At 44.7% G+C, this 26,630-nt stretch overlaps 2 protein-coding genes across 8 annotated transcripts in view; one reads left to right on the top strand and one right to left on the bottom strand.

Moving 5' to 3' along the window:
• Positions 1 to 20,096, bottom strand: part of Wars1 (tryptophanyl-tRNA synthetase 1) — a 31,933-nt gene extending 11,837 nt beyond the window's left edge. Inside the window, exons 1-7 of one of the 4 annotated variants that reach the window (XM_026415116.2) lie at positions 20,013 to 20,096; positions 19,139 to 19,206; positions 14,458 to 14,631; positions 11,126 to 11,339; positions 9,435 to 9,543; positions 2,236 to 2,355; positions 1,596 to 1,778 (exon numbers count right to left, since the gene is read on the bottom strand). In XM_026415116.2, coding sequence (XP_026270901.1) covers positions 1,596 to 1,778; positions 2,236 to 2,355; positions 9,435 to 9,543; positions 11,126 to 11,339; positions 14,458 to 14,568 — 737 coding nt within the window. In that variant the 5' untranslated portion in view covers positions 14,569 to 14,631; positions 19,139 to 19,206; positions 20,013 to 20,096. The other 3 variants (XM_026415117.2, XM_026415118.2, XM_026415119.2) reach the window with 3 other exon arrangements.
• A 104-nt stretch (positions 20,097 to 20,200) lies between these two features.
• Positions 20,201 to 26,630, top strand: part of Wdr25 (WD repeat domain 25) — a 140,715-nt gene continuing 134,285 nt past the window's right edge. For 2 of the 4 annotated variants that reach the window (XM_026415125.2, XM_077799857.1), the window contains exons 1-2: positions 20,201 to 20,249; positions 25,512 to 26,349. In XM_026415125.2, the coding sequence (XP_026270910.2) occupies positions 25,549 to 26,349 (801 nt within the window). In that variant the 5' untranslated portion in view covers positions 20,201 to 20,249; positions 25,512 to 25,548. Of the gene's footprint in view, positions 20,259 to 23,228; positions 23,271 to 25,511; positions 26,350 to 26,630 lie in introns of those variants that run through there. The other 2 variants (XM_026415124.2, XM_026415126.2) reach the window with 2 other exon arrangements.

The following is a 26,630-nucleotide window of genomic DNA, read 5'->3' as shown; positions in this document are numbered from 1 at the left end:
AATCCTTGGGACATTTATTAATTTTAGTGAAGGTGTACTTCACTGCTGTCACCCAGGTCTTTAAACTGACCCAATTCAGGTGCCTTGCTGTACCAGATGGGCAAGGCAGAGGTGAGCTCCAGGTGCTGGGGAAGAGAGGGGGCACTTAGATCTGGCTGCAGGGAGGGGATCCAGGAAAGGTCTGGAGGAATTAGGCAAACCGGGAGGGCCAAGGGGGGACGGGCAGGGTGGGGTCTCCAAAGTGGAGAAGTGGAACTGCAAACTGTTCTATCTAACTGGAGGTGGCAGTGACGCAGGGCCAAATCAAAGCTTGTGGGCTAGACCAAAAGCTCCAGGGCTCCTTGTCACCTGGTGTGGAGAACTGGGAGGGCAAGCAGAGGGGAGACAAGGGCAGCCCACACCACTGCAGTGGGGCAGGGGAGGCTGCACAAAGACCAAGAGGCCAGGTGCAGCAGCACACCTGTAGTCCCAGCACTCAGGAGGCCAAGGTGCGGGGATGGCCTGAGCCCAGGAGTTGGTGCCAACGGAAATCTGTTTGTGCCAAGGTCAAGCAACTGAATTGGGTCAGTTTAAAGACCTGGGTGAGAGCAGTGAAATACACTGTCACGAAAATTAATAAATGTCCCAAGGATTTTCAGTCTTTCAAGGATCCCCTAGTGCAGCTATGCTCACATGGCAGAAGAAAGGAATGAGATTTAAGAAAATACCTAACAGGTGACATCAGAAAAAGAATTATCCCTATGCCTATGAAGTTTGCACTTGGCTTCAAGTACCTACATAAAGGGAGCATTCTGGGAATTGGAACAGCTATGCTCCTGGGTGCTGGCAGTTTCTGCTGCCCCTGGGGTGTTCCCTCATGCCTGCATTGGCTGGGCAACTTGTAGTGAGACAGCACAGGAGGGACCCCAGCAAGATGACCATCACTTTGCAGAATCAGCTCCCCAAGGAGTGCCATGTTTTAAGGACTCATGGGCCCCTACACATGCTAGGTAAGCACTCTCTGCCATGGAGTTACACCCCAGCCCTCAGGAAATGTTTGTTGAAATAAACAGCATTCTTCTTGTGAGGGCTGATCAAAGTCATATTTTTCTAACACATCTCTTGGCAATTATTTGGGACAAAGTCCAAGACCTCAGAAGTTCAAATCCAAGGATTTTCAGAATGACATATGTTGACCCATTAAAGGCTGATTTAAATTACTAGATTGTGAGGGAAACTGTGTAACCAGTGGGTTTTTCCTCTATGAGGAAAAAGGGACACTAAAAACAAGGAATCTATCAGGACTCTAAGGTTGGCCATCCTGGGAGGAAAGAATGATGCAGAAGTACCTACCTGTCACAGGCTGAGGTGGCAAGGCATGGCACTACCAAGCCACACTGGGCTTTTACCTTTTGTAAATATAATTGTGAAGGCAATAGCTATGTCCCTAAAATGCTCACGATTTCTAATCCTTTAGATTACGATTTTTCAAAAGGAGGAAAAAACCCTCCAAAATCAAAACCCAAAACCATTTTCTCGGCCTTAAGCCATTTTGGATGTTTCCGGTTTCGTGTCTGATTCTAGGCACAAGAGGCGGCCAGAGGCGTTCTCCTTACCCCATGTATTCAAGGTCGGAGAAGATAAAGGTCTTGTTGATGTCAAAGCCGCAGGCAATGATGTCCTTGGCGTTCTCTATGGTGTAGGAGTAGGCCTGGTCCAGGCTCAGGTCCTTCCATAGGTACTTCTCGTCGTCAGACATCTGGACCACCAAAGGCACGTTGAACACATCCTGCAGCCACCTGGGAACAAGGGAGAATGCAGGTGCCTGTTGTCCTTGAGAAAGAATGTGGTTTCTGCTTACTTTCTGCCTACGAAACCACATGATCTTATGCTGCTAATTTGACTAGTCCTTATGATGAAATCTACTACCATGTACTATGTGGACTCAGAGGGCCTCATAAGCTAGGTTCTGAGCTGCTTTTCCACACTTTATTGATAATTTACAAGGTAAGAGTTGGTGTTCTCATCTTGCAAATGGGGGATGCCCAGGCTGAGCTGTGGCTGCCTAAGGGGGCATGAGCAGGGAGCAAGCAGAGGAGTGCAGCAGGCCCAGGGGAGCTCAGCAGTATAAGGGTGCCAGGGCCTGACTTCCTGGCTGCTGGGCAAGCAGAATCGCACATCTGCAGTTCTAGAGACGGCTTGCAGGTCCATCTGGGTTCTTGGGAAAGTGAGAGAAGTCATCTGAGGAGTACTTACTTGGTGAAAATAAATGGGATGAGATGACCTACATGCATTGCTTCAGAAGAGGGGCCCCTGCCTGTGTACAGATAAAACGGCTTCTTATTTTCATAGGCATCGAGAACTTGATTCATATCTCTAATGGAAGAAAAAGAATGTGATTTTTTTTAAGGAAAAAATACCAAGGCACCTAGTCACATTTTGGAAATGAAAAATAAAGAGACAAAACATCATTAATAATAACTAGGATGTTATTTTGGTGTCTATGATATAGAAACAAAAGGAACATATCTTTTTTGGGGTACTGGGGATTGAATTCAGGGGCATGCAACCACTGAGCCACATCCCCAGCCCTATTTTGTATTTTATTTTGCTTAACGCTTTGCTCTTGCTGCGTCTGGCTTTGAACTTGAGATCCTCCTGCCTCAACCTCTGGTTTACAACAGGTTTCTCCTGTGAATGACTGTTCGAAAACACATTCAGGTTTGGAGTAACAGGTCTAAAAGGGACACAAATGGGCATCCCTGGGACTCTTCTAGAATTCCTACGATTATTATACTCTATACTCTTTACACCTCCCTTGGAGATACCACACAAATACCATGGGATTCTTGTTAGAATCACTCAGGCCAGGAAAATAACAGGGCTCCACACAGGCCCGACTTGGGGAGGAGTAGGAGGAATGCCCCCTTGGGGTTCAGAGTGAAGTTCCCATTTAGAGTTGGGAGGCCTGAGCCAGCAGTGTCTTCATCTGTGAGTCATTGTGGAGCTGTCCCTTCTCCCCTGGAGATGGAGGCACACAGACAACACAGAGGACCCCCCTTGCTGGCTGTCCATCAGCACCCCTGGCAGGGCTGTTCCAGTCACGGCTGCCTGGGCCCATCTCAGAGATTCTGAACCAGCGGGGATGTGAGATTTTGTATTTTTAAAATATAAAAAGTGATTTCAAAGTTCAGCAATGTTCAAAAGATGTTAAAACCCGCCAACACTCATGTGTGAAAGTTCTGGGTTTGTGGGTAATGTCCCAAAATAAAAGAGGAATACATGCCTCTCCCAGAGGTCAGGGTATATAGCCTGGATAACATGTTTCTAAAAGGGGCTTCTGCTGTTCCCCAGGCCAAGGGTCAAAAGAGCTGGTCTCTGTCCTGAGGAGAAAATGAGTACTCTGGGTATTAGTTTTTTGAAATAAGGAAGAAAAGAGTCATTCTTGGGTTCTCACAACTTGCCAAATTAAACTTCTAAGGACATAAAGAAGGGAGGAAGCATAGCTGTCACAGTGGTGAGGACACCCAGGCAGCGCCTAGCACTGCAGCTGTGCAGTGCTGCTGCGTGTCTTTAACCCCGACTTCACGGATGGTAGATTAGGTAGAGGCACTCTCACATCTGAGAGTGAGCAAGGTCAAGTTGCAAGCTCCCTGAGCAAAGAGCTTGCAGGATTAGTATGCTGAGGAGAAATAAAAAGTAAGTCACAAGGGCAGGGAGGACCGTGAAATATTAGGATGAAAACCTTTGTCTCATGGTCAATGAATTGGTAAGTCTTGAGCTGACCAAGGCAGGTTGGAAGAGAAGAGTATAATGATCAAAGCAGGAATGCAAAAAGGGACAGGAGAGCCAGGCATGGTGGTGCATGCCTGTAATCTCAGGGGCTCGCAAGGCTGACAGGAGGATCTCTAGTTCAAAGCCAGTCTCAGCAACTTTGTGTGGCACTAAGCAACTCAGTGAGACCCTATTTCTAAATAAAATATAAAATAGGGCTGAGGATGAGGCTAAGTGGTTGAGTGGCCATGAGTTCAATTCCCAGAACTTCTTTCTTTCTTTTTTTTTTTTTTTTTAAATACTGGGGTACTAGTGCTTTGTGCGTCGATAAATTGCTGAGGCTGGCTTTGAACTTGCGATCCTCCTGCCTCTGCCTCCCAAGTTGCTGGGATTACAAGTATGTGCCACTGTGCCCGGCCTCCAATTCCTGGGACTTATTTCTGACTTCACAGAAATAAGAGGATTGTGAAGGACTACTATCAACAAGGGCACAACAACAAAGTAGAGGCCTAGAGGGAAGAGACCAATTCCCAGGGATGACCGCTGACCTGGGCCAAGAACAAATGAAATCCAGTGGACCTTCAACAAGTAAAAGACTCAACCAGTAACAGAGACTCCCCAAAAGCTGGGCCCAGAACCAGGTGGCTTCACTAGTTATTCCTATGAAATGTTCAGTAAAGAATGAACATCAACCCTTTGCTCTCTCCCAAGTAAACTGAAGAGAGACTAGTTTTCAACCCATACCAAACCCAGACCAGGATACACACACAGACACAGACATACCAGACCAAAATATCTGGGAATAAAAGTCCTTTAAAACTTACTATCCAGCAACATAAAATATTATACACCATGATCAAGTGGGAATTGTTCCAGGAATGCAAGTTTGACTTAACATACAAAAATTCGTCAACATGAAGAACCATTTTAACAGAATAGAGGACAAAGTCCCTGTGACCATTTGACAGAAAAGAGAAAAAGCATTTGCTAACAGTCAACATCCTTTCAAATGAACACTCCATAGACTAAGAATAAAAGAAAAGTTTGGGGCTAGGGTTGTGGATCAGTGGCAGAGTGCTTGCCTTGTACATGTGAAGCACTGGGTTTGATCCTCAGCACCAGGTAAAAATAAATAAGCAAAATAAAGATATTGTCCATGTATAACTAAAAAAAATTTAAAAAAAAAGAGGAAAGTTTGTTAACAAGAGGAAGGGAATTTATAGAACTCACAGCTAATATTACAAGACCCAGTCTCGATAAAGAATAAAAAGGACTGAGGATGTAGCTCAGTGATAAAGTGCTCCTGGGTTTGATCCTCAGTATGGAGAACAGTGAGACTGAAGGCCTTTTTCCTGCGACTAGGGATATACTTTCCCTACTGCTATTCAATGCTGTATGGAAGTTTCAGTCAGAACAATTATATAAGGAAAAAAAAATATCCGGGCTGGGGATGTGGCTCAGGCGGTAGTGCGCTTGCCTGGCATGCGTGTGGCCTGGGTTTCATCCTCAGCACCACATACAAACAAAGATGTTGTGTCCGCCGAAAACTAAAGAAAAAAAAAAAATCCAAAATGAAAAGGAAAAGAGTAAAGAACTATCTTTGTTCATTGGTGACATGATCTGATAAATAGAAAATCCTACAGAATGCACACAAAAGAGAAAAATATATTAAATAAACAAATTCAGTGAAGTTTCAAGAAAGATGATCAACATACAAAAATCAGCTATATATTTCTATACAGTAGCAATAATGATATAAGTAAATGCTATTTATAATAGCATAAAGACCAGATCCATAGGAATAATCTAACCAAAGTAGTATAAGAGTTATACACTGAAAACTACAAAGCATCAGTGAAAGACACTAAAAAATGTACGTAACTAGAAAGATATCCCATGTCCAGGATTGGATACTTAATAGCAATCTCTATCAAAATCCCAGCTGCCTTTTTTGCAGAAATTAAAAAGCAGATCCAAAAATTTATATGGGGCCAGGCATATGGAACATGTCTGTAATCCCAAAGACTCAGGAGGCTGAGGCAGGAGAATGTCAAGTTTGAGGCCAGCCTTAGCAACTCAGCAATGCCCTGTCTAAAAATGAAAATAAAGGAGGGCTGGAGTGTGGTGTAGCTCAATGGTAGAGTGAGCCTAGGTTAAATCCCCAGGTAAAACACACACATAGACACACACACACACACACACACACATACATATTGGAACACTCAAATTCTCTAACTTTAAAATATACCTCACAGTTACAGTAATCAAGGCTTTTTGGTGCTAGCATAAGACGACGATCAGTGGAGAGCCTAGAATTAAACACTTAAATATATGTTCAGTTGATTTTCAACACGGATGTCAAGAAAAAAAAAAATCAGCAAGGAAAGAATAGTCTTTTCAAAAAACGGTGCTGGGACAGTTAGCTATCCACATGGAAAGGAATGAAGCTGGAGCCCTGTTACACACATGCACAAAAATCTAATCAAAAAGCGCCAGAGACCTAAACGTAACAGCCAGAACTGTAAAGCTCTACAGAACACAGATGTGAGTCTTTAGGACTGTGGATTAGGCAATGGTTTCTGTAATGCTACCAAAAATGTAAGCAACCAAATAAAAAAATAAACTGGGCTTCCTCAAAATTAAAACTTCTGTACTTCAGAGGACACTACCAGAAAAGTGCAAAGGCAGCCTACACAACAGGAGAACATATCTGCAATTCTTCTGTTGGTAAGAATATATGTAGAGAAAAGAGGAATAAAAAAAAAGGACCTTGTGAAAAACAGAAGGTATATCAGTAGAGTAAAGGAAGGGGGCTCAGGGGAAAGCAAAGGGGAGGTCCTGGGAGTGCAGCTGACAAAATCACACCCTATGCATGTATGAACATATTACAACGAATCCCACTTTTATTCATAAATGTAATGTGCCAATTAATAAAAATAAATTATTGTAACTCAACAATAAAAAGTTGAGCACCCTTGTAATCTCAGCTACTTGGGAGGCTGGGGCAGCAGGATCCTATGTCCAAAGCCAGCCTGGTCAAGTTAGCAAGACCCAGTCTCGATAAAAAATAAAAAGGACTGAGGATGTAGCTCAGTGATAAAGTGCTCCTGGGTTTGATCCCCAGTATGCAGAACAACAAAAACATTAAAAAGGAAATAACCCAATCGAAAAGTAGGCCTTGCCTGGGGCTGTGGCTCAGTGCTAGAGTGCTTGCTTCACACAAAAAAGGCACTGGTTTCGATCCTCGGCACCATATAAAAATACATAAATAAAATAAAGGTGTGTGTGTGTATATATATATATATATATATATATATATATATATATATATATATATAAAGTGAAATGTTAAAAAAGTAGGCAAAGGATCTAAATTGTTCTCTTAAGAAGATACAAAAGTGGGGCATGGTGGCGCATGTCTGTAATCCCCCAGCAGCTTGGGAGGCTGAGCAGGAGGATCATGAGTTCAAAGCCAGCCTCAGCAAAAGCAAGGTGCTAAGCAACTCAGTGAGACCCTGTTTCTAAATAAATACAAAATAGGGCTGGGAATGTGGCTCAGTGGTTGAGTGCCCCGGAGTTCAATCCACAGTTACCCCCCAATCCCCCTAAAAAAGAAGATATAAAAGAGCCATTATGTCATAGTACATGCCTATGGTCCCAGCTATTTGGGAAGGAGCGGAGGCAGGATGGTTGTGAGTTCAAGGCCAGCCTGGGCAACATAATGAAACCATGTCTCAAAAAACAAACAGATAAACAAAACAAAATAAAATACCAATAAGCACACGAAAAGATGTCATTAGGGAACAATCCCCGAAACCACAGTGAGATACTGCTTTATACCCACTAGGCTCGCTGTAAGACCACAACAAAAGCTTGGGAAATAAGTGCTGGTAAGGCTGTAGAAATCAGAACCTCTGTACATGGGTGGCTGCAGTGGAAGATGATCACTGCTACTGTGGGACTGTTTGTCGGTTCCCCAGAAAGATAAACAGTTATCACCTAAGCCACCAATTCTATTCCCAGGTGCACACCCAGAACTAAAGCATATGTCTACCCCAAAGCTTGTTTACATCAAAATGCCCAGGGCAGCATAACTGATAACCAAACAATGAAAATAACCCAAATGTCCATCAACTAATGAACAGATAGACAAAATGTGGGGTTCATCCATGTGATGGAACACTATTTTGGCATAAAAGGAATGAAGGCTGGGCAGAGTGGCACATGTCTGTACTACTGGGGAGGCTGAGGCAGGAGGATCTCAAGTTTTGGGTCAGCCCAGGCTACTTAGCAAGCCCCTGTTTAAAAAAACCAAAACGGTGGGGAGGGCTGGGTCTGTAGTTCAGTGGCAGAGTGCTAGCATGCATGAGGCCCTGGGTTTAATTCCCACTACTTGGTGGTGGTGGTGGGGCAGGCGGGGAGAATGAAGTAGAGACTGTCCTTGACTTATAATGTAAAAATGTACCCACACAACGATTCTGTTTTGCACTTTTAGTTCAATATTCAATAAATTAAAGGAGCTACTCCACACTTTATTACAAAGCAGGCTTTGTGTTAGCTGATACATGGGTTCTGAGCTTGTTTATGTAGGCTCAGAACACTTCCAACGTTATGTTAAATAAAGTACATTTGTCAGGACACAACCCATCAGAGGCTGGAATATGCACAAAGATAGGCACAATGTGGAGAATCCCAGAAAACATGCACTAAAGTAAGAGAACAAGGAACAAAGGGTGAATGTCCTAGGACACTGTTCACACAAAGTTCCCACAATCTGCAAAGGCAGAGGCAGAAAGCAGACTGGCACCTGAGACAGGGAGGACTGGGGAGTGACTGCTCACAGGAGGAATGTTTTTTCTGGGTGATGAAATGTTCAGCAGTTAGACATTCTTGAAAGCTACACACTTGTGAACAGGCTGAGACCCACTGATTTGCATGCTTTGAAAAGGTGAGTCTTATGACATGAGTTGAATTTCAAGTAGGGAAAATAGAGTACATTTGCTCACAAGGTGGGCTGAGCAGGGCCTGCTGTCCTCTGGAGGCTGAATGTGAAGTGCCTGGGCAGTTGCTGAGTTCTGTTGGTGACCAAGTGTGAGCAGGACAGAACACCCTGACCACTGATCACAAATTCTGTGAATAAAGTCTGGAAGTGGGCCTATCCTAACCCCAGTAATCTGTGGGATGGGAAGGCAGAACTGCGTATTTATTGATGTTATCTGCTGGAATTTATGGTCTGAGGCAGGAACACTCTATTCCTTGAACCCTCTGTTAGTTTCTCTTTTGATAGTAGTTACAAGCAGGCTGGTACAATAGGAGGAAGAAGGCTCATAATTTCAGGAAGCCTACTGTTTATTGCAGGCACAGGCTGTACTTGGACATAGGAATTTTTTGTTTACATAGCTTACAGCATGTAATCTGGCACGATCTTATCTGCAATGAACTTGACCTTCATCTTATGAGGTGTATAGTCTAGAAATGAAAACTAAGGGTCTGAGAATGAAAAGATGGATGTGACCCCATAGTGATTTACTGATAAGACAGAAGAAGGTGGATGGACCCCAGTCTCCTGACAGCTGGGTCACTTTGCCTACAACACTGGGAAGTTCCAGAGAAGAGTTACCTCACGATTTAGTGAACTAATAGAGGAAGGGCAAGAGAGCCTGTGTCGAAAAGCCCCTGACCTGTGTGAGAAGAAGATGCCTCTGCGTAGGAAGCGGTGAGGTCTTTGGCCGGTGGCTCTCTCTATTCGGTTTATCAGCTCTTTGTCAATTTTACTGCTTCCAAATTGAACTGGAAAAAAATTGGAAAAAAGAGAGATGACTTTCTTAGGTGGGAGGAAGTTTACAGACCAGATATCACTGAAATGAAAGGGAAATAAATACTAGTGATTCTTGCATGACCTCAATGACCCCAAACCTCTTTAGGACTCTTCTTCAGTCCTTTGGGTGGACACACAGGAAAAGAGCCTCAGTATTGAAACAACAGCTGAGATCACAATTAGCTAAACAGGGAACAAATTCAAAACAAAATTCTGCTTGCCCAAGACTGGATTCTGATATTCGGAATGCAGTCTAGCTAGCAATTTATGACAACCGCACAGACGTGCATGCACAGACGTGCATACACACACACACACACACACACACAGCTGATGACAAGGTACAATATTCATCTACAGCTTCGACTTTCCATATTCCTTAATCCTTGAACTGAATTAATGGCTGTCCTCCTGGGAACTTCCCCTCATTGATGGTCTGCACTTACAACACGGAGAATGGCTTTAACTCAGATAAAAACAAACATGGTAGTTGTTTCTTCTTTGACAATGATTGATCTCAGAGCAAGGACCTCTCATGGAATGTGCAGAAAGACCCTAGAGGAAGGATGTGGTAGCGGGCACATGCCACCTGTGAGAGACATCCTTTCTAACTTCAGCTCCATAATCAACACGACTGGAGGTGAGACTTCAGGAGCCTCTGACTCCATCAGCACATGAGAACAGTTTAAATGATGGCAAAGATGTCCACTTTGGTAGCCCTTTCCCAAGCACTGAACTGCTTAAAAAAAAAAGAAAAAAGAACAAAATCTCATAAGCTATCTACTATAGGTTATTATTTTGAAACAAGTGTTATACTGTTATTTTATTTTAAAGTAGTCTTTTGGGAGTATAATGCACAAAGGATTCTAGGATCTATTTTTTATTGGTGTTAAAGCTGCACTGTACTTAAGATTAATTTTAAATTTAAAAATATCATATATTTCCAAAGAAAATAAATAAGTATGTTAAAGAAATACCTGCACTTCTGTATACTTCTGCACTATTTGCAACAGCCAAGATATGAAATCAACTTGTACATCCACAAAGAGATGAAAGGATAAAGAAAATGTGGATATACACACAGTGGGAACTACTAAGCCACAAAAAGGATGAATCCTGTCATTTGTAACAACACAGATAGATGTACAAAGTAGAAGAGTGGTTACCAGAGGCTAGAGAGGGCTGGTCAATGAGGACAGAGTCACATTGGGATGGCGGGAGATGTTCAGTTTTTTGCACAGTAGGGGGACACAGTTAATCATAATGTACTATATATTTCAAAATAGCCAGAAGATTTTGATTTTGAATATTATCTCCACAAAGAAATGATAAATGTCTGAGGTGAAGAATGATATTATCTGATCTGATCATTACATTATATACACATATATATGGAAGATCACACTGCATCTCATAAATATGTACAACTATTACATTTCAACTAAAAATAAAAATTTCAAAATGCTTGTAAATATCATAAATTCACAAACACTGAAGTGGTTTCACTTCTAAAAAGCTGAGGCTATTCTTGGGGAAAGATAGCAGCGGGCGTACCAATGAGCTTGTCATAGTCAATGCCTTTTGCACTGCTTGTCCGTACTGTCCAAGGGTCCACAAAATCCTCGCTGGCTTCTGTGGCATCTGGGCCACTATTACTCTCAGGTGTTGCGTTCCTAGGGGGGCAGTCAGCTTTGTAATCCTCGCCCATGGCAGCTTTGTAGCTCATCTTCAATGATAATAACATCTTTACTGCAGAATCAATTTCATCCTAAGAAAAGAAATGAAGATGAAAGGTAAAAATATTAACAATGGCCAGGCGCTGTGGCACACACTTGCAATCTGGGGCAGAAGGATGGTAAGTTCCGGGCCAGCCTGGAACTTATTAAGACCCTATCTCAAGGGGCTGGGGATGTGGCTCAAGTGGTAGCGCACTCGCCTGGCATTCGTGCGTCCCGGGTTCGATCCTCAGCACTACATACAAACAAAGATGTTGTGTCTGCCGAAAACACTAAAAAATAAATATTAAAATTCTCTCTCTCTCTCAAAAAGAAAAAAAAGACCCTATCTCAAAATAAAAATAAAAAAGGGCTGGGGCTACTCAGTGGTAAAGCATCCCTGGGTTCATCCCCCAGAACAAATAAACAAAGATAAACCAATGGCTGAGTCTGCAGAGCATCTGTCATGTGGCTAGCACTTTCTCGTCATTACTCTGTGTGGTCCCACAGCAGCCCTGTGAGGTGGGCATCACTGTGACTGTCCTCCTGTCTGAGAGGTGAAGGAGCTCACCCCTGGACATGCAAGAAGCTATGGGCTCGAATGCACTTCACTCTTTTCTGTTGTCCTTGTGCTGGGGACCACTGCCAAGAACATCCAGGGTAGCAGCAGTGTCAAGCACACGCTGTGGTCACTACAAAGCCTGACTTCTTAAGCACTCTGATGCCAGAGAACAGCCCTGAAACAGAGCTGTTGACTCCCAGAGTCCCACTTGGGCACAGCTCACTTCTCTCACAGGTGCGATGAGTGTTCACGAAGTGTAACCAATGACACCACTAGAGAGAGGAAGAGCAACTCAGATACATGTCCTGAAGACGGATGAGGGTGACAGAGGTACTCCAGGGAATTCTCTGGGAAACAGTTACTTCACTAGCTATTTTTTTTTGTAGTTGTAGATGGACAGAATACCTTTTATGTTTTTTTGTGGTGCTGAGGATCGAACCCACGAACCTAGTGCCTCACACAACTAGGCAAGCACTTTGCCACTGAGCTACAACCCTAGCCCTCCACTAGCTTTTGTAGTCTCAGCAATTATCCCGTGTTTGTATATTTATTGTTTAAAAATGAATGTTAAAAAAGCAATGTAAAATGTATCCTTGGGTACCTTGGAAATCTATTAAAGACTCTTCTCTTCTAGAAGCCCACACTGGGCACCCCAGGGGGCCTGGTATTTAAAAGAGCAGGCCTAATTAAGCCAATTAGTCATGCCATGCCTAAAGCTCTAGTCCAGTAATTGGCCTAGTTGGATTAGATCACAAGCAGAGAATATTCATAGTCCAATTTGCCTGCCAAGGGAAATACCAACATTTCCACTGAGCGTTCACACAGAATGTACTATAAACTGAGCTACCAGTAGAGGACCACCATGGTGCCAACCTCATTCAGAGAGCTCTTCTCTCAGGCACAGCACCTTGGCCACAGAGGACCATTACTCTGGGGTAATCTGTGCTTCATAACATTATTTGGAATTCATAACCTTTTTTGAAACTCATCAAAATAGTCCCATAGACACGAATCATATAAGAGAGAAGATATTTGTCCAGGTTAGGTGGGCAAGCATGTTCTACTCATTTCACTTCTGTTATGCCTAGGCTCTATGTTTGCAATAAAATAAATGTTTACCAAGTCTAATCTATTGAATCATCTATGGGAAGACTTGCCTTGCTTTGAAGTTCACTGAAATCAATACTTTTTCTCACTGGTTGTGTTGACAGTTCATACTCTATCTGGTCTTATTCTGCTTTACAGAAGGCTCTACAAAGGTGAAACATTTAACTCACGTCCTTGCTCAAGGACTATCTGTAACCTGGAAGGGAACTGAATAGATATGGAGAATTTTCTGGTTTTTTATTTATTTTTTTAGGTATAGATGGACACAACACAATGCCTTTACTGTTATGTAGTGCTGAAGATCAAACCCGGGTCCCACCTGTGCGAGGCGAGCGCTCTACCGCTAAGCCACAATCCGAGCCCTGAATTGTCTGTTTTTAATCTAACATGGACCAGGACACTGAAACAGAATGTAAACACTGCTGTTCTGAAGAGATGCAAAACGATATACCATCCTACTTTATTTTTTAGGTCAGGCACAGGCAGAGCCATCAGGGGTGGCAGGAATTAGGGTGGAGGTGAGGGAGGGAGGGTGGCTTCTAGGTGCTACTCTGCTGGCTCTTGATTTGGGTGCTGGTGACACAGGTGTGGTCATTTTGTGACAATTCAGTAAGCTACCTGTTTATGATGGCCATACTTTTCTGTAGGAATGGCTTATCACCCCTTACGAGCCAAAGTAATTTCTTTAGCCCTTTGAAACTGTACACACCCCCTGCCACTGTCTCCCCTCAAAGCCCCCAGGTTCTGACTCATCTGTTTCTTAGGACATTCCTGCCTTAGTGAGTTGTTGCTGATACAGGTTTTATGGCAAAGAACCTGAAGCACCACAGTCCTTGAGTACTGTTACTCTCAATGTGGCTTGAAAAGTTCGCTAGAAGTCAATTTTTAAGACACTAGGTGCTTCTATTATAAACACATTTCAAGGTCTGATACAAAATGACTTCTGAATTTTTCATGGTTTTATTTGTTTCATGGTGTAGCCTCTGATCTTGCTAGTGTGTGTCCATGGACTGCAGGGAAAAAAAAAAAAACACTTTGGAAGAAAATCAGCAGGGAGGAATATAAGAAGTGTGATGTTTAGATTGGTGGTGGGCGTCGGGGCACAGCTAAAAGAATTGTAAATATTTGTCTGGCAGCAGGAAATGGAGACAGGCAGTGTGGGGAGGGCTGGGGTACAGCTAGTCCTCCATATCTGTGGGTTCTGTATCCTCAGATTCAACCAAACTTACACTGAAAATAATTAAAAAAAAAAAGAAAAAATCTGTACTTATACTAAACATGGACAGACTTTTTTTTTTCTTGTTATTATCTCCTAAATACTGTAACAACTATCTATATAGAATTTACATTGTATTAATTAACCTAGAGATGACTGAAAGTAACGGGAAAACGTATGTAGGTTATATGCAAACACTATGTGATCTTGTAAAATGGACTTAGGCATGTGTGGATTTTGGTATTTTGGGGGGGGTGTCCTGGGACCCCTCAACAAAGTCACTTACTTTTGATGCCTTTTCAGCTTTGAGGGTCCTCACAAGCTCGCCTTGAGCAGCTATGCTATTGAACAGGTCCAGTGGAGAGGCACAGGGCTCCCCGTTGGGCCCGTCTGCCATCTTTTAGGCTTGAGGTTCAGAGCTGGCCAGCGGGGTCAGAGGACTCCAGCAGTGGAGACAACACTGTGGAGAAAAGAGATGGAGGTGGGGAAGGAGATTCATAGAGTGCAATTGATTTTCCTTTCCTGTATCATCTTCTTTCAGAAAAAAAGGTTTGAGTTATTAACAAAGCAAATGGATAACATAAATAAAAATGTAAACACAAATTTGGGGCCAGAAAAATGAGGATAAGAGGAAGAATAAACAATAAAGCAAAGGACTTGAAGACCAAGTTGCCTTAGAACAAGGAGGGGCTTGCATTTCCTCTGGGAACATTCACCAATGTGCTTTAGAAAACCCAAGTTCACTAGAGCTAAAAACTGCTTTGTTCTTTATCTTAATTGCATGGGTAAAGAATTCTCAGGCCTTTGCCACCACACCCAACAAATTGCCTCTGAGCAAATGGCTTCCACTGCTGGTCAGATGCTGTGTTCTCAGACACAGGGGCTTTATCTGATCTGAGTACTATATATAGCTTGACTATTCCACATGCTGCCTTACTTAACTGCAAATCTCTGAAGAAGATGCTTCTAAAATTTATTTATTTATTTAGTGGCACTAGTGATTAAACAGAGGGGTTCTTGCCACATTCCCAGACTTTTTTTTTACTTTTTTAAACTTTGAGACCGGGCCTTGCCAAGTTGTTCAGGTTGGCCTCAAACATCTTGTCTCTGCATCCTCAGTAACTAGAATTATAGGCGTAGCCACCACACTCAGCTACCTGTGCCTTCTCTTAATTATTATTTTCTATTAACCTTGAAAAACCCAAGCCCTTTCTTGGGTTAGTCACTTGCCCTGTCTCAGTGTCAGTTTCCTCATCTATAAAATGGCACTGCCAGGAACCTTTTCACCACCTCAAGAGCTGTTATAAGGACAAAATAAGAATTAAAGAAAGATCAGTAGAGGAGAGGGAGGGGAGCAAGGGGAAGGAGAAGGGGGATGTGCTGGGGATTGAATTAAGGCAAATTATATTCCATGCTTTTGTGATTATTTAAAAATTTATCCAAATGATATAAATAAAAAGAATTAAATATTTGTTTATAAGGTGTGTAGATTTTATCTAAGCTAGTAGGTCAGTGAAACTGTAATACTGAAAGGGGGAAGAGATAGTAGCCAGCATATTTTCCCCTTGCTGGGAACCACCTTGATTTCCAGGAAGGAAAGTTAGGTGAGACAATTGACTTAGATAACAAAGTTTAGGAGGCCTGTGACAAGAGATGGAATATGGAAGAAACTTCCATTTACTGCAGAGAGCAGGATAAACTCAGGTTCTCACTGGCTATCAGTAAGCTGACCAAATTACTCAGTCTTGAGCTCTCTCAGGGGGTCTTTGCCAGTATCAAACAATAATGAAAATAATAAAACCACAAATGACACTGCACATTATCCAGAATTCTTCTACTCTCAAAGGTGGGTGTGAGTGTGCAAGCCCTCTACTAGCAGACAGGCTTGAACAGTCAGAAAAACTCTTTTGAGGTTCTGACACTAGGGGGTGAGCCAGATCTGATGCCAAAGCCATGGTGACTATGGGCTCTCAGAACTGCAGCTGCTCCCCATATAGAGTGCCTTACTCTCCTCTCCCTGGTCACTGCTCAGTATCTTTCCAATTTAAACCTCAGTTTTTGGCAGGCTTTCCTGACCCTTGTGTTTCTGTGACCAAGTGGGTCACTCCACTCTCTGAGACCCCTGAGCATTCCCTTCAGAGATTCATCAAACATGTACACTGCAGTTTAGCTCTTCATGCCTTCTTCAGTAGACAGGGCTGGGGATGTGGCTCAAGCGGTAGCGCGCTCGCCTGGCATAAGTGGGGTGCTGGGTTCGATCCTCAGCACCACATACAAATAAAATAAAGATGAAAACTAGTCCACTGAAAACTAACTGTTTACTGAATGAATGAATCCTATAAGTCATGTGTTTCAACTTTTTTCTCAAGGTATGTTCTTTTCTATTATTTTTACAAGTAATTCGTCTTGTTGAAGGTTGATTTCTCCCATCTGGACTTTAAACATCTCTTATTGAACGTCTTGACATTGATCTGGGGAGAGCCAAGCAGGTCCCCTGGAGTCATCTCTGGGTCTATTGTCTCTAGTTTGATTTCCACACCTACTAACTAATGTCTGTCTACCATCCTCACTCTTCTCTACATTTTCCTTTGGCTAACTCTATCCTTCCAAAAATGTGGTACCCTGCATGAATAGCAACAAGCAGTGGAGTAATGTTCTGAAGTCTTTAAGTAAGACCCAAATCAAATATACATCAAAAGTACCTTTAACAATTCCTAGCTTGCCAATTCTCCTGGAACCCCCAGAAGAACTCCAAAGTAGTGGGTTCCGCCCTAATCCTGGAGCAGGGTCACCTTTCAACCATTCCCTCTAGCAAAATGCCAGGAGTCATTCCACTAAACTGTGGCTCTCAACACGTGGGAGTCACCCACATTACTTAAATCCTCTCCCAAAGAAGTTATATATTATGCAACTTCTTTATTTTTTGGTACTAGGGATTGAACCCAGGGTGCGTAACCACTAAGCCACATCTCCACCCCTTTTAAAATATTTTTATTTAGAGACAGGGTTTCACTAAGTTGCTTATAGCCTCACTAAATTGCTGAGACTGGCTCTGAACTCGCAATTCTCCTGCCTCAGCCTCCTGAGCTGCCAGGATTCCAGGCATGCACCCAGCATGATGCAACTTCTTGAGTGAGCCTTCCAGAAATGATCAAAGATGAGGAGAACAGAACTACCATCTTCCTCATTTCATGCATTCATCCATTTGTCCTATTATTGTTTAAGCAGCTTCCTCCCCCACTCACCTACTCAACCCCTTTCTTTATTTCTTTTGATAGACCCAACCTTTCTTAAAATTGGGCATCTCGCCATAAAACCATAAAAAGATAATTTCGGCTTTACTATAAATTACTGCAAATTCTGAACCTACTTGGAATGCCTGCCCGTGCCCTGAACTCACCCAGGTCCGGTTTTCCCTGACCAGATAACAACCCTTTCCTAAACCTTAGTGACGCCTCATAAATTCTGGCCTTCCCTGGCTGGACAATGACCCTCTCTGAGTCTCTAAGATCTCCATAAATTCTGATGCCGGGGCCAGCAAAAATGTAAACTTGTGTTATGCTCCTCAGAGTGTTGTTATCTGTAACCCCCCCTTTGTGTAACTTTTGGGCTATAAAACTGGGCCACAAAGAAGCCTCAGGGCTGTCTTGTTCCTGCCGTTTTGGGAGGGAAAGGCAGCCCGGCTGGTCGAAATAATAAGCTTGCTTTAATTTGATTTTAATTGGAGTCAGTGGTCTTTTCTTGCGTCCTGGTCTAACACTTTGTTAGCTAACTTTTATAATTAAGTTTAATTTCAGAGGTTATCAGCTTACTGTTCATGAACCTCTGAAATTACATCAAAGTTCCCATGCACTGGTTTGAGATTTTAGGCAGGGTATCTATCCAGGCTTCACTATTTTTTCAAAGGGGTCTGAGATGCTGAAAAGTTAAGGATCATTGCCTTACATGTTTACCACATAAGCTGCAAATACAGAGTTGAGTTTTTGTTAAGGAAAGCCTACTTATTTCACCTATTTAACTAACACTATAATCTGGAAGAAAGAGGTGCTGAAGTTACAACCATGAAGTAAACTGTTATCCCCTCTAAACAAAAATACTGGGAGTGTAAAAAGCAAAGCAGCCTTTCCACAGCAGACCTTCAGAGAGAAAACACCTAATTCCCCCTTTTTAAGAACTTCATCTTATGCTCATTTTGTTCTGGATGGGCATAACAGGAACATAAAGAATGTGGACACAATATTGGGATAAGAAACAGAAATAATAATGCCCTGGGCTGTACTGAAATAGATAAAAATATACTAATTCTAATATACTAATTCTTTGGTGTGGGGAAGGATAGCATTAAGGCAGCCAATTCTGAAGCAGCTGGGAAGAACAGGTAACCCAGAAAGTTTCTGGATGCCTGGAATACCACAGAGGAGGGATGATGGCTTCAGAGTGTGGCTATTAATGGTTTTGGACTCCCAAGTTCCCAGAGGACAAGAAATGGCTTCCTCAGGGTAAGCAGTTCTTTACACCCCAAATTCTGGATTAAGTTCCATTAACACAAAAAGGAAAGATTATTTTTTCTCCTCCAAATAATAAAATGAACATTGTCTTAAAAGGAAAGAAGACATTAAAATATCTTAAACCAGGTATTAGGTACTTTGGACATCACAGGAATGCTAATATGCTCAGATGCTGTTTAAGGAGGCCATGCCAGGAAAACATATGGCAGCCAACAAGAAGGTGCTGAAGGCAAGCTGTGAATCCAACCAGCAACTGTTCATCCACCATCTTTATTCTCTGTGGAAGCAGGGAACCTCCTGAACTTTGGGTCAGTGGGATGAAATCAAAATCACAATGCCCTAATCCTGAGAGACACAATCTCTTATCCTCTAAACTGAGGTTTCCTGTACTTTGGTACAAGGCTGGTTAAAACACTAAGAAAAACAAACCCCCAACCTAGCAAAGATGTTCATACATACCCAGGCTGTGGGACAAACTGCAGAGGTGGCCACCGGTCACACCAGGCAGTCCAGCAGCGGAGAATGCCCTGCTGAGACAGAGAGGGTCTTTAATACTCTTCAATCTTTTCTTTCAGTTTCCTTTTTAGAAAAGGTACTTTTCGTTCCTGTTTGGTCACCCCACCCCTTCAGCTATGCACACTTATGAGTTTCTTATAAACCACCCATTTTCTCAGAAACACTTTAGCCTCTTGACCAACCTCCTTGATGAGCCTGTCCAATGAGGGGCGGGCTGGCTGCTGGTGTGTGTGATGGGGGGAGGGGAACTGAGACAGATGAAACCTGAAGAGAACCCAGAGTTCTATATACCTTTACTCATTGCATCAGCCACCCCCCGCAGGGGCTGGCGGCCATATCACTTCCCCACCCTCTTCCTGTTCCCCACCCTAGGCATCTGTAAATTCCCTGCGGCTATTGAGCACCGAGGCGGCGCAGTGGGAAGTCCTTAGTGCGGAGGTCGGGAGAGTGCCGGGTTTCACTCCCTGCTCGGGCATCTTCTGGCAGTGAAACCTGGGGCAAGTCACGTTACTTCCCTGCTCCTCCCTCAGTGTCCACGTCTGTGAAATGGGCACAAAGGAGCCTCCAGACCCTACCGTGCAGGGGACCAAGGCGACACGACGAGGGACCTTCTGGGACTGGGCGGGAGGGAGACCTTGAGGGTCGGCTGCGCCCAGGGGTATAGGGTGGGATGATCGCGGCCGCCTCCGCGCCCTTCGAAGCGCAGGCCGGGCTTCGAGGAAGGTGACCCGGCGCGCAGGCTGCCTCAGAGGGCAGGTCTCCGGGTGCCGCCCGCGTCCTACGGCTCCAACACCCCGATCTCCCCGCCTTCACTCACCCGGCCCAGCCGGGCCCGTCAGCGCAACCGGCTCAACCACGGGTGGTTTCCTGCGCGTCCGTGGAAACGCAGTCCGGCTGGAATAACTTCCGGACCCGGTGCACCGTCATTGGCTGCTCCTTCGGGGGCCGTGGCGGAGCCCGCCTCCGATTGGCTGGCGGCCCCGGCGTCGCGGCGGAACGCGACTGGGCGGCGCGGTGCAGGTCGGACTGCCTCGGGGAATATCCAGCGCTTCCGGTGCGTGTGGTGAGCGGCGGGCCCCGGGAGGGAGGTTTCTGGGACCGGGCGGCGCTCGGAGCGCTCCCCATCCCACTGCGCCGGTCTTTCATAGTCGTTCGCCTTCCTTTCATTTCCCGTTCCTTCCGAAAGGGCTGTGCTCGGTACTCCCGTTAGCCCTTAGGAGTCACAGCGCGGCTAACTCCTATTCATCCTTCAAAACCCATCTTTGGTGGTGTGTTGTTCGTTGCTTTGGTCGGTCTGTGGCTGCGGGACGGGACCCGTGTTTTCTGTTTAACATGCCCACACCAGACCCAAAGCAGGGCTTGACAGAAGGTCGTCAGGAAATGTCTGTTGAATTGAAAACATCCTATTTCGTTTGCTCCCTTTTGCCCTCTCCCATCAGGTTGCCTTCCGCAGATATTTCTAATCTCTTGAAACAGTGGATAGATCCCACAGAAGGTCCTGTCCGCACGAGAAAGGGCCTCTTTTCTCCTGGGCTGGCGCCTTTTGTTCTATCTGGTTGTCTTCCTCTTGATTGAATCACTCATCATTTTTCTTCCCTTTTTCTTTCATCTTAGAAACAAAAGGCAGCAGACACTTCCTGAGTTGTTTCCATTCGCTCCCACCTTCCGTTTTGGTCTGTTCTCCTTGAATTGTCCCTGACTCTCACCCCTGGAGTTGGTTGGTTCTGTTGCTTCAGCTGGCTCATCACCTCTGCTCTCCTGCCTCCTTGAGGACGATACCCAGATGGCTTCTGTCTAAGGCCTTCTTCAGCCTCCCTAAGAAACTGCAGTACCCCCAGTTCCTCTGTGGTAGTTTTCTCCTTTTGATGTCTCATTACCTGCTTCCTGTGGCTAACTCGACTTGGGGTGTCTTTCCCCACTGGCTTGAGAGTGTGGTGAGCACCAAGTATCCTTTACTGTTTTGCTTAGTGCTGGTGTTCCAAGCACCCAGTGTTTGTTGAGTGATGAGTGGAATGTGGAGGGAGCAGAGTCTCAGGAGCCCTGCTGTCTGTGGGTATTCATCCCAGCCTTTCTGCCTTGCCTTATTTGGGAGTGAAGCTGATGGGCCTCCCTGCTCCCTGATCTTCCTCCTTAGGCCTGTCCTGTCCTGTGAGCTGACCACTGTGGGTCAGCAGGTGGGAAATCATCCTTCAGGCTGAGCACAAGCTCCCTGGTGGTGGGAGCGTGGTGGATTTTTCTTTGCCCTTAAGGACCTGTGATGGGTGGCTCTTGGGTGCAGTGGAGGAGGCTGGCCTTGGGACCTGGTCAGATGTTTTACAGATCACATCACTTGTAGAGCATGGTTCCTTGAATTTAGAAATAGTCTTTCATATTATGTTCAATTCACTTTGAGAAGGGCTGGCCAGTTTAGAAGCTCTGGGTGTGGATGTTGTTACTTGCCTGAGGCTGTGGGTGGGGAAGGCTGGCTTGAGACATGAATATGACCTGACCTGGCAGTGGAGCCTTCTGGCAAATGGGGCCATTTGGGGGAAAGGTGTCCAGGAGGAGAGGTGGGTGACAGGCTGTCTGGAATGAGGTAGCAAAGGCCTTGGAGGGAGCCTCATGCTGGCCTTACTCCACATGTGCAGAGCTACAGGATTCCCCTCTACCCCACTGTGCTGAGGATTGACCCAGGACCTTGTATATGCTAGGCAAGTGCTGTACCACTAAGCCACATCTACAGCCCTGTCACAGGTTGGTTGGTTTTTTAATCTTTTTTTTTTTGGCAGGGGGACCAGGGATTGAACCGGGGTATTTAACCACCCCTAGTCCTTTTTAATGTTTTATTTTGATAAAGAGTCTTGCTAAGTCACTTAGGGCCTTGCTAAGTTGTTGAGGTTGGTTTTGAACTTGTAGTCCTCCAGCCTCAGCCTCCCAGTCTCGTGCGTATGGTGAGCGGCGCAGGGATTACAGGTGTGGGCTCTGGTGCCAGGCTCCACAGGGTGTACTGAAGTATAGTCCTTATCTGTCTTGAATTTTGAAAGGGGTGGATTACCTGGGCTCTCAGAGCTGCTAGATCATGCCCTCTGCTGGCGGAGTTGTGCCTATTATTCTTGTTTTCTTTCTGCTACTGCTTCTTGCCAATAGCAGAGTTAATATACTGGACTCCAAACCAAAGCACTTCTTACTGGGAACTAGTTGGTAATAATTTATTATGTATGATGGTTCAGAATTTCAGGAACAATTACTTATTTATTTGATTGATGGATTGATTTTTTTTTTTTGCTATACTGGGGATTGAACCTAGTGGCACTGTACTACTGAGCTATATTTCCAGTCCTGTTTATTTTTTTATTTTGAGACAGGGCCCCACTCTGTTTCCCAGGTTGGCCTCAAACTTGTGATCCTCCTGCCTCAGCCTCCTTGTAGCATGAGCCACCAACTTGGCAGGAAGGAATTTTTTTTTTTTTTTTTGGTGGTTCTGGGATTGAACCCACTCTTCCAACTGAGCTATATCCCCAGCCCCAGGAAGAATTAAAAAAAATTTTTTTTTAAATGTTGATGAACCTTTATTCATTTATTTATATGCGGTGCAGAGAATTGAACCCAGTGCCTCACACCTAGTAGGGAAGTGTCTACCACTGAACCACAGCCCAGCCCGGAATTATTTTTTAAATATATTTTTTAAAATTGTAGATGGACCTAATACCTTATGTCATTTATTTTTATGTGGTGCTGAAGATTGAACCCAGTGCCTCTCACATGCTAGGCAAGTGCTTCACCACTGAGCTACAGCCGCAACCCAAGAATTTTTTTTTTTTAAAGAGGAAAATTCTCTGCTGTGTGACTCTGTGCATTTGGCATGAAATGGGTAGATTTGGGTTATTCCTTCAGAACTTCTCCCACCACTATTGGGTAGACTGACTCCTTAGGACCTTAGTGTTGTGGAGTAATGACTGGCTTCTCGCTGGGTGGAGGAAAAACAGGGAAGAGCTTCTGCCTGTGGGGGAGGACGAGGATGGTGGTGTGGCTTTCCACCTGGGGATTCTCGGCCTCCTTCCACTTCAGTGTTTCAGACCTTGCCTCATTCCTGTTGGTGAGTATTTTTCTCATTTGTTGCTAATGGACAGTGCTGAGACGTTTTCAGACGTGTGCCACCATGGATGTGAACATTTAGAAAATGTAGGCTGGTGTTTGTGTGGGCTAGAGCTCTAAAGTGGGCTGGGTCATTGAGGTGGAAACCATGTGTTGTATTCATGCGCGCTGACCCCACAGTCGTCCTCTCAAGTCTCTCATACATGTGTTTCCATTGGTCAGGCCTTTTTTTAAAAAATATTTACTTTTTAGTTGTAAGTGGACACAATGTCTTTATTTTGCTTTATCTGATGCTGACCACCATGCGGCCTGCGCAATGGTTTCATTAATGAGGTTCTAGGCATAAAGTTAGCTAGATGAGATCGAAATAAAACACACAGACTCAGTTACCTTATTTCTATTGCCAGGTCCAAGATGGCTCACCTCTCTGGTTCCCTCCTCTAACCGCCCAGCAGGGCAGCGAGGATTACTCAGGGCTAGCAGGAGAGAGAGAGTTTGAACACGCCTGGGAGTAGCCTTTTATTGGGGAACAAGAGATTCAGGGGAGAATTCCATCCAATGAAGGTTGGGGGGGGCTGCACTCCAAGGTCAGGGTCAGTGATTGGGCCCCCGGGGTCAGTGGTCAGGCACCCCCCCACACGGATGGGCTCTCTCATCAGGAAAGGGCCAGGAAAGCTCCGACACAGCCAGAGCGCCTCAGACCCTTAACGGGAGCCACCCAATCACGTGTCAGAAATGGCTTCCCACAATGCTGAGGATCAACCCAGTGCCTCAGGCATGCTAGGCGAGTGCTCTGCCTCTGAGCCACAACCTGAGCCCTGGTCAGGCCTTTTATGTAAAAGTTTTCATTTTCTTCATGTAGGCCTTGCGTTCTTTTGGTGGGTTTATTTCCAGAGATTCCAATTCTTATTTACTTATTTATTTATTGGTACCAGGGATTGAACCCAGGGATTCTTAACCACTGAGCCACATCACCACCCCACCTTTTTAAAAAAAAAAAATTTATTTTTTAGATGTAGATGGACATAACACAATGCCTTTATTTTTACGTGGTGCTAAGGATCGAACCCAGGTCCCTCCTGTGCTAGGCGAGTGCTGCTGAGCCACAATCCCAGCCCCAAACCACCCCTTTTTATTTAAAGAGACAGGGTCTCACTGAGTTGCTTAGGGCCTCGCTAAGTTGCTGAGGCTGGCTTTGAACATGTAGTCCTCCTGCCTCAACCTCCCAAGTTGCTGGGACAACAGATGTGTGCCAATATGCCCAGCCATAGTCTTCATTTTAAAATGCTAATTTTTTGGGGGGGGCTGGGGTTGTGGCTCAGTGATAGAATACTCACCTAGCATGCACGAGGCGCTGGGTTCGATCCTCAGCACCACATAAATGTAAAATAAAGATATTGTGTCCACCTAAAACTTAAGAATAAATATTAAAAAAAATAAAATGTGGGGCTGGGGATGTAGCTCAAGTGGTAGTGTGCTTGCCTGGCATGCGCGCAGCGCTGGGTTCGATCCTCAGCACCACATTCAAATAAAGACGTTATGTCCACTGAAGACTAAAAAATAAATATTAAAAAAATTCTCCCTCTCTCCCTCTCTCTCTTTAAAAAAATAAATAAAATATCATTTAGAAAATACCTTTATTTATTTTTATGTGGTGCTGAGGATCAAACCCGATGCCTCACATTGCAATGCAGACGCTCTACCACTGAGCTCAGCCCCAGCCGTAAAATGCCATTTTTTAAAAAAAATATTTTTAAATTGTTGATGGACACAATATCTATTTATTTTTATGTGCTGAGGATCGAACTCAAAGCCTCACAGTGTAAGGCAAGTGCTCTACCACTCAGCTACAACCCCTCCCCTAAATGCCATCTTTGTGTAGGAAAGCCTTATTCTGTTTGTTGTCCAATTCTTTGTGCATCGTGTGGGGTTTAATCAGGCTAAACACCTGTCTCCTGAAACATGTGTCCTTATGTTGCAAACGCTCAGAACCCTTTCTTTTAGTTTTTCAAAAAGCCCTTAGTAATTACATGGGTCTTTCTTTCTTTCTTTCTTTCTTTCTTTCTTTTTGTTGGTACTGGGATTTGAGCCACATCCCCAGCCTTTTTTGTTTTTTATTTTGAGACAGGGCCTCAGTAAGTTGCTGAGTCTGGTCCTGCTTCAGCCTCCTGAGCTGCTGAGATCACAGGTATGCACCACATGCCCAGCCCCTTTTCTGATTCTTGACTTGGTCTGGTTTTAGGTATTGTGCTGTGGCAGGACAAGAAACCAAATCTTTGATGGCTTCGCTGGTGGCATATGATGACTCTGATTCAGAGGCCGAAGCTGAATCTTCTGGAAGTGTGAATGCTCCTGGGCAGATGAAGGATGCTTCTGGTGTGGCCACGTCTCCCAGGCAAGACTTTACATCAGGTATAATGGATGTGACAAACGAAGGGGTGCAGGGTACAGAGCATGGTCCTCATGAAGATCCTGGGGAGCATCGTCTCCCCCTGGTTCGGCTCTGGAGAAGGGATCCAGGATCTTGCCCCAGCCAGAGGCTACAATGGCCTGTAAAGGAGCCGGAAGTCACCTTCCCCACCAGTGAGCCTTCTCGCCCCTCTTCTCTGTGGACGTGTTGTGCTCCTACTGGCCACATGCCCCTGGCAGCTGCCCGCTTGAAGCAAGTCAGACTCTCCTGGGAGTCCCCTGAGCCATCCTTCTGTTCTCCAAACAGATCTGAAGCCACAGGCAAAAATGCCATTTCTTTTCAGAGGAAAAGGTGTGAGGACTGTGTCATACCATACACCCCAAAGAGACTGAGACAGCTACAGGCATTCAGCACAGAAACAGGCCAGCAGAAAGATGTGGGGCTGCTGAGCCCCTCTGCAGGTTGTGCTCCCGCCCCTCTCTGTGTGACCCCCAGAGTGTCCGAGTTGATTCAGCCGTATTTGAACAGTCAGTGCAGAGAAACCAGGGTGCCCAGGACCGTGCTTTTCCACCTGCGTGGCCACAGGGGCCCCGTCAACAGCATTCAGTGGTGTCCTGTCCCCTCCAGGAGCCACATGCTCCTCTCCACATCTATGGACAAAACCTTCAAGGTAAGGCTGGAGTGAGCTCCTCTCAGATACTCTTGGGGACAGACTGCTGGGTTACTTGTGGGCTGGGATGTGGCTTAATGGTCTTAGTGCTTGCCTGGTATGCACAAGGCCTTGGGGACAATGCCCAGCATGGCAAAAAACCCCAAAGAAACAAAAAATTCCCCCAGGGTGTTTTATTTGTTAGAGGTTGTGGTGGGCACAGGCTGCATATTCCTTGTTGGAGATTTCTGTCATTTTCTTTGGTGCCTCCTGCCCTCTGCCCTTTTCCTTATGCTCCCTTG

This window comes from Urocitellus parryii, chromosome 6 (assembly GCF_045843805.1).
Source record: "Urocitellus parryii isolate mUroPar1 chromosome 6, mUroPar1.hap1, whole genome shotgun sequence".
In the NCBI taxonomy this organism is placed as follows: domain Eukaryota; kingdom Metazoa; phylum Chordata; class Mammalia; order Rodentia; family Sciuridae; genus Urocitellus; species Urocitellus parryii.
The sequence above is the reverse complement of the archived record's forward strand: the minus strand, read 5'-3'. Positions and strand labels throughout refer to the sequence as shown.